We start from the raw sequence: 12,369 nt of genomic DNA on the forward strand, positions 1-12,369 counted from the left end.
TACTGAATACCTGCTTCCCGCAGAGTCCGGCTCTGACTGGCTGTGTGCTGACCGAGGTGGTGGTGGGCAGTAAAGGCTGTGCTGTGGGAGGAAGTGGAAATTGAGGTTGCAGAATACCTTGCATGTGGTAAAGAAAGCATTAGACACCTGCCTTCGGAAGTAGTAACAGCTCCCCAAGGAGTTAAATTCGTTAACCTTGGTTGACTGATAGGTAAATGGTAGGGTAGCATTTGGAACATAGATCATTGTTATGGGCTTACATGTGCTTAAGAGTGTCACAGTGGAGAGGAGATTATCTTTGCTTATAATCTTACTGGTGTGTTTTTGTGTCTTGTTAAGGCTTTACTCATGTGCTCCATTTTACTGCTTTGACAATGGCTATACTTACATATACACATTAGGCTGGTGAGATGGGTCAGTATTTCACGGTAGTGGGCGTGAACCTGGGGATCCACATGGGGAAAGGATAGACCCAATTCCCTCGAGTTGCCTTCTGACCTCCTTGACAAAGAAATGTTAAGGAGTTTAGAACATGAGTGTTGAGATTATAGACAGAGTAGGGGTAGCTGGTACAGCACTGTGTGCGGCCATGGGAAGGCTGTGCTGATGGAGATGCAGGTGCAGTGGGAGGAGCCCAGGCTCAGATGTGCTGCTGCCTTAGCCCAGGTTCCAGGTCACAGCGTAACTGCAGGGGTACATGCCGCTGCCTGCTGACCTACTCCTTCTATCCAGCCACCCTCCTTTATTCTTAGAGCTCAGGCCCAGCTCACGACAGGAACTGGTGCCACCCATGGTTGGTTAGGTCCTCCTACATCAAGTAACAGTCAAGATGGGCACATGCATGGCCACAGGACAGCCCCATCTGGACAACTTGCAACTCTTCCAGGCAACGATAGGTTGTGGCAGGTTGTCACTAACGTTAACGTCACAGGCGCATTTAGAATTACATTTCCTCAGAATTCATTTGTGGGTGTGTGACTTGCTTGAGGAGCTAGTGGAATGAAGTAAAGACTAGTTCTGATTTCCAGAATATAGGTCAGTGTCTTAAAACAGGTAGCATATATAAAGAGAGAGAGAGAGAGAGAGAGAGAGAGAGAGAGAGAGAGAGAGAGGAGAGAGAGAGAGAGTGTGAGTGTGAGTGTGGACACAAATATCCTTTTAGTTTGCAGCAGAGAAATGGGATCAACTGGCAGAAGCTCCTAGCTGATCTGTGTGTTGGTAAATGTGATTTACTTGAAGGAATCTCTTCATCCTCTTCCTCTCCCTCCTCCTCCTCTTCCTCCTCTTCTTCCTCCTCTTCTCACTCCTCCTCTCCCTCCTCCTCTCCCTCCTCCTCCTCTTCCCCTTCCTCCTCCTCTCCCTCCTCCTCTCCCTCCTCCTCCTCTTCCCCTTCCTCCTCCTTTCCCTCCTCCTCTCCCTCCTCCTTCTCTTACTCCTCCTCCTTTTCTCACTCCTCCTCCCCACTCCTCTTCTTCCTCCTCCTCTCCCTCCTCCTCTCCCTCCTCCTCTCCCTCCTCCTCTCCCTCCTCCTCTTCTCACTCCTCACTCCTCTTCCTCTTCCCCTTCCTCCTCCTCCTCTCCCTCCTCCTCTTCTCGCTCCTCCTTCTCTCACTCCTCCTCTTCTTCTCACTCCTCTTCTTCCTCCTCCTCCTCTTCCTCTCCCTCCTCCTTTTCTTCTTCTTCCTCGTCTGTTTTCTCCCCATGGTCCTTTTTGCTCCTCCTTTCTTTTTGATGCAGAATCATTTGTGTAACCCTGGCAATGGTGTCTTAGGGTTTCAGTTGTGATGATAAATACCATGAGCAAGGCAACCTGTAGAAGAAAGGGTTGTTTGTTTTTTTCTTTTGAGTTTATGGTTCAGTGATGGCTGGTGGTAGGCAGAACAATGGCTGAGTGCTTACATCTTGAACCCCAAGCAGGAGACTGAGAGTACACTGTGGATGGGACAAATCTTTTGAAGCCTCAAAGCTTGAGGCTGTGTACAACACTTCCTCCAGTAGGGCCACACCTCCTAATCCTTCCCAAATAGTTCTACCAACTGGGGACTAAGTATTCAAACTTATGACCCTATGGGGGCCGTTCTGTGAATTCACAATCCCAGCCTACCAGCCAGAGAGAGATTTATAATCATTGTTATTGTGTGTATGCTGTGTGCTGTGGTGGGATGAGTGAGCTGCACGTAGGCTGTGGTGTGTGGGAAGGTCAGTGGACACTGTGAAGTTGGTTCTCAAAAGAGAGCTTTTAAGGAATGAGAATACATTGCTCTTCTGCCAAAACTCAACCCAAATCCAAAAAAAAAAAAAGTCCTCACTAAGAGTGGCTTCCTGGTCTGTGAATGGCCCGTCTTCTTGCTTGCTGCCAAGTACACACTCTGTTCTGACTGCTGTTCTTGCAGGCTCTCATGGTTCCTCCAGATACTTGTCCACCTCAGAGTCCACAAGCATGTGCTTGTCTTGGAGTTTAATGGGCTCACGCTTTCACGTCTGTCAGAATTGCCTTTAAATGGTGCCTTTCAGGAGGCACTCATGGAGCTGCTTATGCTCACCCTCCTGATACCCACTTCCCTTTCTCACCTGTTTCTCCCTCCAGACCCCTTCCCTCTGCCTGGAAAGCCTCGTAACTCATGGCTTTACTTATTTGACTTGTGCATGAGAGGCAGGTTATTTTATTTTATTCTTTGAGATCATGTTGTATTCTGTACCCAGTGTGGCCTGGGATGCACTCTGTAGTCCAGGCTTTCTTTGAACTTGGAGTAATCCTTTCGCCTCAGCCTTCCAAGTTCTAGATTTACAGGCACAGCCACAGCACTTGGCTTGAGGAGAGGGTGTTGATTAAAGTCTGCTGGCCAGAGTAGAACCAGGTGATGTGTACACATCAATAACCATCATGGCACAGAGAGAGGGTCAGATAGGACAAGTGTGCACATATGGACGGGGCATGGAGGGCCTGGTGGTGTGAGGGTGTGGCTGGAGTGGGGCAGGAAGAAGGGTCAGCTTTGAGAGAGCAGAGTGGGTGCAAGGGCGTGGTGGGGGGAAGGGCACAGAGTGGGTAGAGGGTCCCAGGATGGGTGAGTGCGTGCATGCTGTTTGTGGTTTTCTGAAATAGAGTGCATTTCTCCACCAGAAATTAACAGTGTTTGAAGACAGTGGGGGCTGTGAATGGAAGTGGTTACTATTTACATTAAACAGTATGTGATTTACCTTGCGGTCGGCACAGAATCCACACTAATGGGCAGTAATGTTCCTTTTAGCCTTACCAATAGTTCTCGGGTTGTGGGGCTCTTGGCTCAGCTGGAGAAGATCAATACGGATTCCACAGAGTCAGACACTGCCAGACATGTCACATCCAAAATTCTTCATTTGGCTCAAAGTCAAGGTAAGCTCCAATCCCTTCCTTGTTTTATGGAATATTTTTTTCAACTCTGTAAAAGTAGGTACTCAGGGTGTCCTGCTGTTTGATAAGAAGAATATTCCAGTTCTTGGTGTCTGGATGGAAGTAGGAGACTGAAGGCCTTTGGAGGCAGTTGATTCTCAGTGCGATTGTTAGGTTTGAACCCTGTTCTCACACACAGGCACCAGAGAGAGAGAGAGAGAGAGAGACAGAGAGAGAGAGAGAGAGAGAGACAGAGAGAGAGACAGAGAGAGAGAGAGAGACAGAGAGAGAGACAGAGAGAGAGACAGAGAGAGAGAGACAGAGAGAGAGAGACAGAGAGAGAGAGAGAGACAGAGAGAGAGAGAGACAGAGAGAGCACGAGCTAGCTTATGCACAAACACGCATTTTGGTTCTGCCTCAGTGGCCGGGTGGCTCCGCTGTCTTTGGCCCTTTAGGAGGCAGCTGTGGTGAGAGAGTGTGGAGCAGCCAGGCGCAAGTGAGCCTGCACGTGTAGCCGCCCTCATTTGATTCTGTCCAGAACCCCAGTGAGTTACGACTGCTGCTCACGCTCTTCACCACAGTCCGTGTGTCTGTCTGGAGGGCCTCTGAGATGCGGGCGGGAGGTGGGCTCTGTTCATCTCCTAGGCATCTCAGTTGAGATCCTGCTTACCAAGCACCGAAGCACACCCTGTGCCCTAATTTCCAAAGGTCACACTTTTATAATTCCGCCTCATACAGTATCACTGGCCCTTATAAAACCACAGCCCTAACAGTCTGAACAACTGAGTGTTGCGTGCAGGTCCAGCCTAAAGGCTCTTCTAGGCCGTAACTCTCAGTGTGAGCCACAGTGAGACCCAGAGAAGCCCAGGTGTGCCGTGCACACACCGACTGGACAGAATGGCCCTTCCCAGCCTGGTGAAGTGCAAGTCCTACTTCTCTGTGGCGTGTGGAACACGGCAGGCGGGATGTGAGCTCTGAAGGGCTGTGCTCTTCCTGACCCTTGAGTGCTCTCAGCTGTAACCTGCCTGGCTTCTTCCTGGGCTCTGCTTGCTGTCTGCAGATTTCCTCAGTAGATGTTTATGTTTCTGGGGTCTCCATCTCTGTGCATCATCCTGGTCCTGAGAGTGGTCATTGCACAGACTGACAAAGTAGAGCACAGGAGAGGTTTTGTTGTAAGGAGGCCAAGAATCTATGAAGTTTAAGTGGATTCTCCGTATGAACATCACAGTCTTCCGGGGTATGGCAGATGCTGGGGTAGAATGGAATGCCACTGAATCCAGAATCACTGGATGATACAGATTGATGAGGGACTTGGAGGCTGCAGGGACTGTGTCTGCAGCCTCACAGTTGCCACTGTTTGAAGCTGAGAGTTGGGTGGCTCACTAGTGATGCAGAGCTCTGCCTTCTGACTAGACCTGCGACATTGCTATCTACAGTGACGTGGTCATGTAAGGCGCCAGCCTGCTTTGTACACCAAGGGTTTACTGGTTCTTGAAGTAGTATTCTGTTTTCTCATAACATTTGATATTGTTTGGTGGTGGCAGCTGGGCTGGGTAAAAGGTAAGATTGCCAAAGGAGCACATGCATAAAAACATTTTAGTTTAAAGCACAGTATGCCTGGGGTGAGTCTGCCATGCTGGTTAGCATCAATAGAGGGCAGCACTGAGCAGATGTGAGGGTGTCTTACATTTTCATGACCTTTGACAGCAGGGGACTGGCTTGTGGCCGGTCACAACTTTGTGACAGTCACATGGACGAGTGTGAGATGATACTGAGAGGAGAAGGTCACTGTTAGTGACAGATGCTCAGCTCAAGTCCTGGACCCTTGTTCAGTGTGCATGACAACTGAACTTACACTGAAACCTACATGTGCGTGTGTCACTCTAGTGATCCCATGTTAGCACATCTGCTCTGAGTGGACGTGGACTATGCTAGGACTTGTGTTTTTTCTGATAGGAAACACCAGGAAGAGAATTTAAATTGTTAATAGTTTTTAAAAATCAACACAAAAGAAGGCAGGGAAGGGTGAGTAGGCAATGGTAGGAGACTTGGACACTTGGGGAAGGCTTGGTTTGAGTCTTTCCCCAGGACCCTTTTTGTTGTTATTTTTCTCCCACACGGCCCTCTGCTCCTAAACTCCCTTGATTATTTCCGTATGAAACGTTGAATTTAGCCCTCCTGTTCTTGAAGTTTATTTACATATACTACACTGAGAGTGGATTGTCTTTTATCTTTTAGATCTCAAAAAGTTGAGATCTAATGTCATGATCCCCTGTATCAACACAATTGTGGCATTAATATTCTGGTCAGAAAAAGAGAAGGGCTCCAAACCTCCGAACGCCATGACTGTGTCAGAGTGATCCCGTTCCTCTTAGAGAAGTGTGCAGAGGTGAGGCGGTGAGCTCTGCATTCTGAGGCACTAGGACCCCTGTCTGCTTCATTCTGTCATGAGGTGCCTCCATATAGACCCCTGGATGGAGAGCTAAAGGTGGAACTGAGAGAGCGTAGGGAAGAACACGGATAGGAAAGGCTGGGCCTCTTCTTGTGAATCAGAGAACCGTGAAGAAGATGCAGGAACTTCCGAGTGGAATAGAAGACTGCACAGTCCCCGATCCACCTGTGGGACGGCCATGTGAGTGGCAGCACCTTCTGCCTCTCACAGCGAAGCCCTTCCGTAGGCTCTTCCTTCAGTCACATGACTCAGAATTTTGATCCAGTACTAAATCCAGTGGATGTATTGAGCGCGGCCTTCAGTCCTGCTGAGAGCAGTTTTCCAGCTCTGCCCATAGTCGTGTGTCCGCCTCTCATAGCTCACTGCCAGCTCTCATTGTGAGATTTCTGGAAGGATCAGCAGGGACTTTGATTTGATAGTTCATGACAGTTAAGAAGAGAAGTCTTGTTAACTGAAAGTGGGATCATAACCACAAAACAATAGCATTAGAGGGATGAGTATCCAGGAGCCAGCTTATACTGCTCTCACTGTTAGCTATGTGGAGCAAATGTTATGAATTCTTTTTGCTTCACATTTAAAGTAAGTTATTTTTTACTTTTCAGAAAAAACAAGGAGGGAAATGACAACCAAAGGTTCTACAGGCATGGAAGTTCTGTTGTCAACATTGGAGGTATGACTGACAGCCTTCACTGGTGTTCCCGTCACGGGAGGGGCGATGGAGTGAGCACAGATGCATACAAGCACACACAGACACACGTGTATGCACAGACATTCAGTCACACACACAGACACTCACACTCAGTCACATACACTCACTCAGTCACACACATAGAGACTCACAGTCACACACACTCAGTCACACACTCACACTCAGTCACACACTCACACTCAGTCACACACATACACTCACACTCAGTCACACACAGACATTCATTCACACACATATACACACAGACACACACTCAGTCACACACATATACACACAGACACATACACGCACAGACACACACACTCAGTCACACACATACACTCAGTCACACACATAGATACTCACACACACTCAGTCACACACATAGACATTCATTCACACACATATACACACAGACACATACACTCACATACATAGTCACACACATACACATACATACACACACTCACACACACACTCAGTCACACACACAGACATTCATTCACACACATATACACACAGATACATACACTCACACAGTCACACACATACACATACAGACACACACTCTCATACACACACAGTCACACACATAGATGTTCATTCACACACACTCAGTCACACACATACACACTCAGTCTCACACACAGACACACTCACAAACACCCATTTACACCCACTCTCACACCCACACTCACACATACACACAGGAGGAGGAATATTGAAGTAAATACACATGTGAGTGTGCTAATTTACATTATGTAAACATCTGTTTCCTAATGATTATAATAACTAAAATTTAATCTTAGGTATTTTTTAAAACTTCTTTTTAAAGATTTATTTATTTATTATATGTATGCACATGAGTATACTGTAGCTGTCTGCAGACACACCAGAAGAGGGCATCAGATCCTTTTACAGATGGTTGTGAGCCACCTTGTGGTCTCTGGAAATTGAACTCAGGACCTCTGGAAGAGCAGTCAGTGCCATCTCTCCAAAACGTTTTTTAAGACTTAGATCTTTTAAAAAACGTACTGTGTTTGCGTAGGAGAGTACAGTCCACATGTGGGTGAGGCAGTTCGTGGGGTCAGCGCTCTCCTTCCACCTTTAGATGGGTTCTGAGGATTAAAGTCAGACTTGTGCGGCAGGCATCTTCACCTGCAGAGCCCCAAATCTTAGTCCTTTTAATACGAAAAAGAACTTAATCCTTACTGTTTGAGTTAGCTGCGTGTGTCTGTGTGTGTGTGCACGTGTGAAGCAGGTGCCTGTGGATGCCGCAGGTGCTGGATCCTGTGGAGCTGAGGTGCAGTGAGCTGAGGGTAAAAGCTCCTGCTGCCACTCTGAGGACCTCAGTTCAAGTCCCAGCACTTACACAGTACAGGGGACCTGTGGCTGCATCTCGTCCCACGACCTCAATGTCACCTCCACAAACACAAATACCTAAGTCAGTAAGCCAATGTCAGGAAATGGTGTTAGTAAGAGCACAATGAAGTCAGTGCAGTTGCCTAGAGAGATCACAGTCCTTGCCACACACAGGTCAGTACCTGCAGGTTAGAACATTGGAAATAAAGAGTGTAAGTGTTTTAATAAGAACAATTAACTGTGTTTCAGAACACGAAAGATCTTCAGACTGTACTTAATATCCTGAGCATTCTCATCGAGCTGGTGTCCTCCGGTGAGTGAGTCACGCTGGTTTGGTCTGTATTTGTAAGCAGTGACGAGAGGTGTGTCCTGCGCATGCCGTTTAAACTTTCTTGATGTGCTGAAATTTGGGAAGTGAAATGTTATGTTCCTGTTGTTGCTACTTGCGTGAGGGATGAGGAGAGGGGGAGAGGGAGGGAGAGAAGAGGTCGGGGTAGGTTGGGTGCATGTGTATTACATGGCATTGGGTGTCTTCCTTTCTTACTGGCCACCTTGATCCTTTGAGGCAGAATCCAAACCTGGAACTTGAGGTTTTCAGGTGGGTTAGTAGCCAGCAAGCCCCATTGGTTTTCCTGTCCCGGGTCCCCACTGTGCCGTGAGACTGAGCCCAGCTTCTTTGGTGGCTGGGGGCTGGCCTCCTGGCTGTGTAGGAAGCTCGTCACCGAGCCGCCTCTGCAGTGCACCGCCTGCTTCTTCATGTCAGGTCCCCCGCACGCTGTCCTTGCCGACCGATGCTTGCAGCACCCGAGCCCAGCGTTTTGGTGCCGTTTGTGTTGTGTGCTGCATTTTAGTGTGTCACAGTTAGCGCGACAAGACAGGAGCTGAGTGTGGTGACGCCTGCCTTCCTGCCGGCATTGGCAAGGCCGGAGACCCCAAATTGTAGGGCTGGTCTGGGCCGGATAGTAAGACCTGTGATTGATGGTAGCTGGCGTTAGAAGCCAGTGGATGAGGGGCTGGGGATTTAGCTCAGTGGTAGAGCGCTTACCTAGGAAGCGCAAGGCCCTGGGTTCGGTCCCCAGCTCCGAAAAAAAAGAACCAAAAAAAAAAAAAAAAAAAAAAAAAAAGAAGCCAGTGGATGAGACAGTCGTTGAATGCGACCTCACTGTAATGTTCACTACGGGAAGATATGCTGTTTGCAGTATTTTAAAAACATTTTAGGTGGAGGCCGAAGAGCGAGTTTCTTAGTTGCCAAAGGTGGTTCACAGATTCTGTTGCAACTGCTCATGAACGCCAGCAAAGACTCTCCCCCACACGAGGAGGTGATGGTGCAGACTCACTCCATTCTTGCCAAGATTGGACCAAAAGGTAAGAGGTCTGCTTTTATGATTATCGACCGTAGCACGATCTTTGTAACTTTGAATCTTTGTCTTAAACTGCTTAAATTTTGAAGTGCTAAGTTCTCCTTTTTCTTGGGTTTAACCGTGGAATGTTTTTTACAGTTAACAAGAAATGAGGATCCAAGATTCATAATGAGTTGTTTTGAATGTGGTATAAAGTGGAGCAGTGGCAGCGTCTGTGTCTCTCCATGCTTGTGTGCGTACATGCATGTGCACATATATATGTGTATACACACATATGTAGAGAATGCACATGCTGTGTTCAGAAGTTACACGTGTGGAAGTGGGCATGCGCTGTGACTGCGTTCAGTGATGACCATGCTAGTGCTGTGTGCAGTCGAGTGCTCCGGAAAGAATCAGAGCTGCAGAGAGCCATGGGGATGAGGTTGGGCCGAGGACAGGGAGAGCTGCTTATTTAGGGGACAGAAGGTGCCCCCCCTGAATGGAGCCTACAGCGGCGTAGAGGGTTGGGCTGCGTAAGCGGAGAGCAGCTTGTGCAGGTCGTCAGGCAGTGCTGCCTGTGACTAACTGGACCTTCAGCAGCGTGTTTCCGAGTGCAGCCGGGGGCGGCCTCACACTACATGTAGTGCACGTGTTCTCCTGGCCTTGTTTTTCTTTAACTTTGTATTTGAGATGCATGAGTTCCTTTTTGTGATATGTTTTAGAACATGAAATAGTTATAGGTAAATATGCTAGTATATTACTCTTCTGTTAATTATAACCAAGTTACCCCTTCTTTTCATGGAATTACGATGTTGGTGTGTTTATTTCTTCCATTTTGGTTTACATAGGTCATTGTTATTTTATCCTGCGTCTTAAATCTGAGCTTTCCCCATTATTATTTGTACAACTTTTCTGTTCTTAAGTCATTCATTGAGGCTATACAGTAATTTCCTGAATAATTTTCTGTTTTTTCCCTGTGGAATGAAAGTGACTTTCCCTGCTGCCTTAGAAGTTGTGTTGTTATGACTTAACCTCCGCTGTTCCTGTTTTTTTTTTTTAATCTTCGTATTCTTCAGCTCTTATTACTTAGTATTTTTTCATGGTTGTGATCTGTTTGTGAATAAAATCAAGAACTTCTGTTCTTTGTAGACACAGTAATGCTCTGAGGTGGAAACGCCTGTTACCCTGACTTGTACATACTGAATGTTTGTGCAATAAGATAGTACCCTGCATTCTACAAATATGTGTAATTGTTGTGTTAGTCGGAAATTGAAAATGAAGCGCTTCGGCGAGGGAGGTGCTCACTGCCTTCACTGCTGTTGCATGTTATGCCTTGTAGCGGCTTATCATCACAGTGTCTCTTCCGATTCCTCATGAATTAAAAACGGTTATCATTTTAAACTGTGTGCATGCGAGTGGACATGCGTGTGTGCCCCTGTGTACATGAACGCAGATGCCGCAGGAGGCCAGAGTTGTTGGGCCTTGGAGCTGACTTGGCTCCCTGCAAGAGCAGTCAGCGCTTCTTCTAGGCCGCCTCTCCAGCTCCTTAGTAGAAATCGCTTTGACAGATTTGCCACATTATTTTCCACTGAAGATACTCATTTTATTAACTTGCATATTGTTTTATAGTATGAAAAGAGTATGCTCGTATTAAATAATGGTGTGCTGGACACTGAGAGTCTCCACTATGTTTCCCATGCGTGCTCGTGGGATGTCACTGAGTTAGACTCGCTGAATAGTAGATCAGTTCCTGGGACTGCCACGTTGGGCTGCTCTAGCTGCTCCCGTCTTATTCTCCTGTCTGTTCCTAGATATGTTGTTATAGGATGTGCTTCAGAAGGATAAGGGGTTTTAGAAGTCATGCAGGAGTTACTATAATCTTGACTATTTCATGTCAACTTTGCATTTATATAAATGCATGGTTGAGGTTTCATGTATCTGCTTCTTGGGCAGTTCTAGTGCTTATACCGCGGGCACATGCTAGGCAAACCCTCTCCCATGACTTATAGCCTGAGTCTTGATTGCTCTTTAAATTATTTTTGTTCAAAAGTTTTATTTGAATAATTTTTTAAACAGATAAAAAATTTGGAGTGAAAGCCAGAGTAAATGGGGCCCTGAATATAACTCTGAACCTGGTCAAGCAGCACTTTCAGAACTACCGCCTGGTTCTGCCTTGTCTTCAGCTGTTACGAGTGTATTCTACCAACTGTGAGTACTGACAGGTGGCTGTGATTGACTCCGGGTCCTGGGTTACACAAAGGAACTTTGGTAGAAAAGTAAGCATTAATGTGACTCCTAAGTCGCAAAAGGAATGTGGGGTAAGAAGGTGAGGTGACTAGATCTAAGGATTGTTACCAGTTGTTAACCTGTAAAGGTCCGGGGTAAGGAGAAGCCACCCATGGAAGAGTACGGAGTGTTGACAATGGGGACATGCTTCTGTCTGTGCAGTAATTTTCAACCTAACACCGTCCAGACTCCCCTGGGAAAGGGTCTCAGTGAGGGAGTCTAGGTCAGGTTGGCCTGTGCTCTGCCGTGGTGAGTACCTGGTTGTTAATGGAGGCGGGAGGCGTCTCCCCTTGTGGGGGGTACTATTCCCTAGGCAGAGGATTCCGAGCTCTGTAAGGTGAGCTGAGGGTCTGCATGCATGCACTGCTCACTCTTCCTTCCTGATCGGGTTTATATGACTGACCGCCTACTTCAGGCTCTTGCTGCCCTGACTCTCTGCTGTGATGGAGTGTTTCCTGAATTTATGAGCTAAATAAAACCTTTCCCCATAGATTGTTTCTGTCGGGGTATTTTGATCACAGCAACAGGGAACAAAGATAAGGTACTGTCATAGCATTTCTCTTGCTGCGAGCAGACATCATGACCATGGCATCTTACAACAGACACACTTAATTGTGTCTGGCTTACAGCTCAGAGGTTTAGTCTGTTGTTGTCATGATGGGTAACATGGTAGCTTGCAGGCAGACATGGTACTGGCGAAGGGGCTGAGAGTTCTATGTCCCAATCCCCAGGCAGCAGGAAGAACAAGCAGGCCACTCTAGGCCTGGCTTGAGTCTGTCAGATCTCCAAGGCCATCCCCTACTGCCACACTGTCAACAAATCCACACCTACTCCAATAAGGCCACATTTCCTGATAGTGCCACTCCCTGTG

General features: G+C 47.3%; 1 protein-coding gene across 26 annotated transcripts in view; it reads left to right on the forward strand.

The window, feature by feature from the left end:
• Agtpbp1 (ATP/GTP binding carboxypeptidase 1) overlaps positions 1–12,369 on the forward strand; it is a 152,307-nt gene that overhangs the window by 56,486 nt on the left and 83,452 nt on the right. For all 26 annotated transcript variants that reach the window (XR_010058817.1, XM_063276136.1, XM_039095462.2 and 23 more), the window contains 5 exons: positions 3,249–3,373; positions 6,425–6,492; positions 8,122–8,185; positions 9,091–9,237; positions 11,289–11,420. Coding sequence is in view for 25 of the 26 variants with exons in the window: in XM_063276136.1 (XP_063132206.1) it covers positions 3,249–3,373; positions 6,425–6,492; positions 8,122–8,185; positions 9,091–9,237; positions 11,289–11,420 (536 nt within the window). In the remaining variant the exon portion in view is untranslated. The remainder of the gene's footprint in view (positions 1–3,248; positions 3,374–6,424; positions 6,493–8,121; positions 8,186–9,090; positions 9,238–11,288; positions 11,421–12,369) is intronic.

This window comes from Rattus norvegicus, chromosome 17 (assembly GCF_036323735.1).
Source record: "Rattus norvegicus strain BN/NHsdMcwi chromosome 17, GRCr8, whole genome shotgun sequence".
In the NCBI taxonomy this organism is placed as follows: domain Eukaryota; kingdom Metazoa; phylum Chordata; class Mammalia; order Rodentia; family Muridae; genus Rattus; species Rattus norvegicus.